Here is a 3,825-nt window from a genome sequence, read left to right as displayed (position 1 = left end):
ATTAGACCGTGTTTGTTTTGTTTTGTTTTTCTTTTTATAACTCTAAAACTCTGAAAGTATTTTAAAAGTCGCTAAAATATATGCTTTCGAACACCGCAACTAAAACAAAACAAAACAAAACAAATGATCACATCGCAAATAAAACAGAACACCACTCGGGCTGACAATATTGCAATTTGATTTAATTTCTACTTACTGGCGTTTGTCATCGATATGTTGAAGACAAGAACAGCCACGATTAGGAGTAATAAAGAAAAGTTCCTATAACAAAAGAAATGTAAAACAGCTATGAGGCATAATAGCAACCTTGCTAGCAAACCAATAAACATACATGTAAAAAATCTCATGAAATAAAGCAAAGTCCTGAATATATACAAACAAGGGCGTACCACATGAACAAAGCTTCTAAATTAATGTATGTATAGTAAAGTTCTACATGTCATAGGAAAAGATACCAACCAGTCAGTGTGTCTATCTATACTTCGCTATCATTACGATGTCATTGATGATATAAACAGTAACAGCATGCACAATATACAATGTATACAATATACATACAATGTATACAATGTATGGTATAATTCCTTGAAGTTCAAAAAAAAAATCTATGGTCATCAGCCAACTCGACTCAGCAACTGAACTGTTTCTGTCATGCAGTAATTACTGTGTATATCATTAACTAAATAAAGAGTCCACACTGTAGAAGTGATGGTTGCGTGTTATCTTTTTTGTGTCTATCTCAACTTGAAACCTCGTGACCAGGCTCACGGATCTCGACAGTTCGTTTAACAGTGTGGCCAAGTACTGACTCAGAAGTAAATATGATTAACTTGTAATCAGTAATGAGATGTGTTATTTATTCACGTCGGAATACTTTGAAACTGTTTTAAACATCATATAGCAAAATAAAAATTATGTTCACACACCTCCATCTAACGAACAAACCAAATCAATATGCTAAATTAGAGAATTATCAGAAGAATTACTTGTTTTTTGTAAATTCTCCAACAATAAATACTTGACTCACTGAACATGCCTTCAGAAAATACACGTAGGGTAGGCAGGATTGAATGTCGCTGTTGATTTTATCTTCGAACAGTATTGAGACAAAGTATTCGCGGGTCAAATAGCTTTACTATCATGACAGTTTTGAAGAGTGAAAGACAGTAAATGAAAGAAATCATTTATGTGATAGACTAACACTACATGCAGACTGTATCTGCAATCACCCAAATGAAAACGCTGGTTTTCGGGTAATAAGGATTTAAAAAAAAGAAGATAGTCAATTCACACAAAATAGAAAATGACATCTCCTCTTGAATAAACTAATTCTGAATAAAGTTTTCTGGAGTAGTTCATGGAACTCACACAACAGATGTCAAAGCAAACAAGACTGGTTATCAATTCAGAGAAAAAAAATTAAAGTTACCAAAATGCAAAAAAAAAAAATCCAAATTGGCATATACAAAACTTAATAATCTCAACCCTATGAGCATAGAAAATATTAATGCAAACCGACAAGAAAATTAAAAGAAACCCGACAATACTAAAATAATTTTAAACAAATAAATAAAAAAAACCAAAAAACTGTGAGAGAATTACATATCTCCTTTTCTCGTTAACAGAACTACATCAAACTATACTAGTACATACATAGCCTAACTTAGCACAGAACTTTAACGTAGCTAAGATAACCACAACGAACTGTTATCAATTTAGCCACGAAGTTGTAACATGAAGAAAATGTAGAAGAGTTTCTAAAAGTGAACGGTCGCAACGTGTGACGTTGGATTTGAGTGATTCGACTCCCGTTGCGATAAACCTAGGTGTGGGCCGTCGACTCGGCGGTAGCTCAAAAAGAAATTTGAACGATATGATGTTGGCCTACCGAAACTCAAAATGTACTGTTCTCTGGCTCAAAATGTTAAGCAGTTATTATAAAAGTTAATCCGGCGTTAAGTAAGCTAATTGAAAATGTATCAAAAACCCCAGAGATAATTAAAAACAACCAGAGCTCACATAAAATCAATCAATGGATACATCTTAAAACGACAAGTTATCTAACATAGTAGAAATACACGCCAAAAATGGGAAATTATTAACGGAAAACATAAGAATAGAAAGTATACTCATAGTAGTTTTGTAGCTCTTACAAGAATAAAACTTATCAGTACTAACTTTCAACTCGACAACATACAGACGTTCACAACAGCTCCGAGTAAAAAAATCAAAACTTACTTCATTTTGCGTCTCTTCCTCTGTCTTCGACTACGACTGAGATGCAGGTATCAAATCAACGAACTTCACGTGGCTTTATAGATTTGTTTGCGCATGTCCCTTGGAACTGTTTACGTTGATTGGTCTATACAAGTTATGTCATGTTTCTACGGATGGATAATGATTGGACAGTCGTTGTCGTAACCATGGGCAATGTGTATGTTTACTCGAACAAATAAAAACATATTACTTGGTTGCTATGCTACGGCACGTGTATCAACAGGTATGGCTCATATACATGATTGATTTGTTATGCTGTAACAAGTACATCGAATATCGTGAGAAATTTATATCACCGAAACTAGACAACTCCTCACATTTCCCTCTCTATGTGTGTCTCTAGGTCAGTATACCTGTCTGTCTAGATCTAGATATTGCAAAGTTTGTCTGTCTGTCTGTCTGTCTGTCTGTCCGTCCGTCCGTCCACCGGTCTGTCTTATCTCACTAACCAGTGAGTTGTCAGTAACAACTTACTAGTAGGTAGAACAACATTAAATGGAAAAGTTGAGCAACTGACGGTTCGAAGTTTTAACAATTATACGGCACTGCGTTGCTGTTCGTTACAGTAACGAAAAAATAAACTTAGGTGCCGTTGACTTGGAAATATTATGTCTTCTGTCAATTATGTTGAACACTTGTACTAATAGCAATGACATTTCTTGAGTACATTTCAATTCATCAAAAATCTATTTGATACCATGACTTACGCTCGGTGTTAGTGTTGTATATATTGTATGTAGGTTTTTGTATACACATTGCTTAAAATCTGAATCAAAAGCATGTATACGATATGGAGCTACCGTTGAAATGAAAGTTTAGCGCTCATTCGTCGCTGGGTGTGTTAACATTTCAGTAAACTATTAGCAGGGATGTAGTTTATGAAACAGTCTTTTTTATTTTACTATTTTCTTCCCCTGTTTATATTGAATATTGAGCTATCATCTATGAAGATTTGATTCAAGTCGTCGCACTATGGTAAATGTATTATGTTTATCATTACATTTTAACACACGTGTATCGATTCGTTTGTTTGCACTATGCTTTGCATTGCACTGATCATCGATATTCTGAAAATACACATTTTTTTGAGAGACAGCTTTACTAATTGTTCAAAGTCTTCTTCCTCGCAATAACTGTTAACATATATTTTCCGCCGAAGCCAATACAATTTGAAAGAGTTGTGAAGGTCAAATTTGTTCATAACGATCCAATTTTCAATAGGCGCTAACATGGGTAATTTAGTTAAGCAACAGCTAGATCGGAGCTGATGCATTTCTCAAAGATTTGATGGTGCACTCCTATTCAAAGGAAAAATCATTTGCAAAGATATTTGTTTGTTGCGATTTCAAGACACCGATTGCAAGGTCGATGTTTTAAAACAGGTAACTGGCATCGTTACTTGGTGAGGTTGTTGAAGTGTAGTTGTACGGACAGTCCAATCCCAGCGAACATCACTGCCGAATACGTGTTTGTATGTCCGGTTAAGGAAGTGTCGTACGTACGAGAGAACTACAGTAACTTGAAGTTGACGACAATAAGTTAAGACGG

The 3,825-nt window shown here is 34.8% G+C and overlaps 1 protein-coding gene across 1 annotated transcript in view; it reads right to left on the bottom strand.

Moving 5' to 3' along the window:
* Window positions 1–2,311, bottom strand: part of LOC144432765 (uncharacterized) — a 7,639-nt gene extending 5,328 nt beyond the window's left edge. The window contains exons 1-2 of the mRNA XM_078121043.1: window positions 2,239–2,311; window positions 197–261 (exon numbers count right to left, since the gene is read on the bottom strand). Of these exons, the coding sequence (XP_077977169.1) occupies window positions 197–261; window positions 2,239–2,243 (70 nt within the window). The 5' untranslated portion in view covers window positions 2,244–2,311. The remainder of the gene's footprint in view (window positions 1–196; window positions 262–2,238) is intronic.
* Window positions 2,312–3,825: the final 1,514 nt, after the last annotated feature.

This window comes from Glandiceps talaboti, chromosome 3 (assembly GCF_964340395.1).
Source record: "Glandiceps talaboti chromosome 3, keGlaTala1.1, whole genome shotgun sequence".
Classification (NCBI taxonomy): domain Eukaryota; kingdom Metazoa; phylum Hemichordata; class Enteropneusta; family Spengelidae; genus Glandiceps; species Glandiceps talaboti.
The sequence above is the reverse complement of the archived record's forward strand: the minus strand, read 5'-3'. Positions and strand labels throughout refer to the sequence as shown.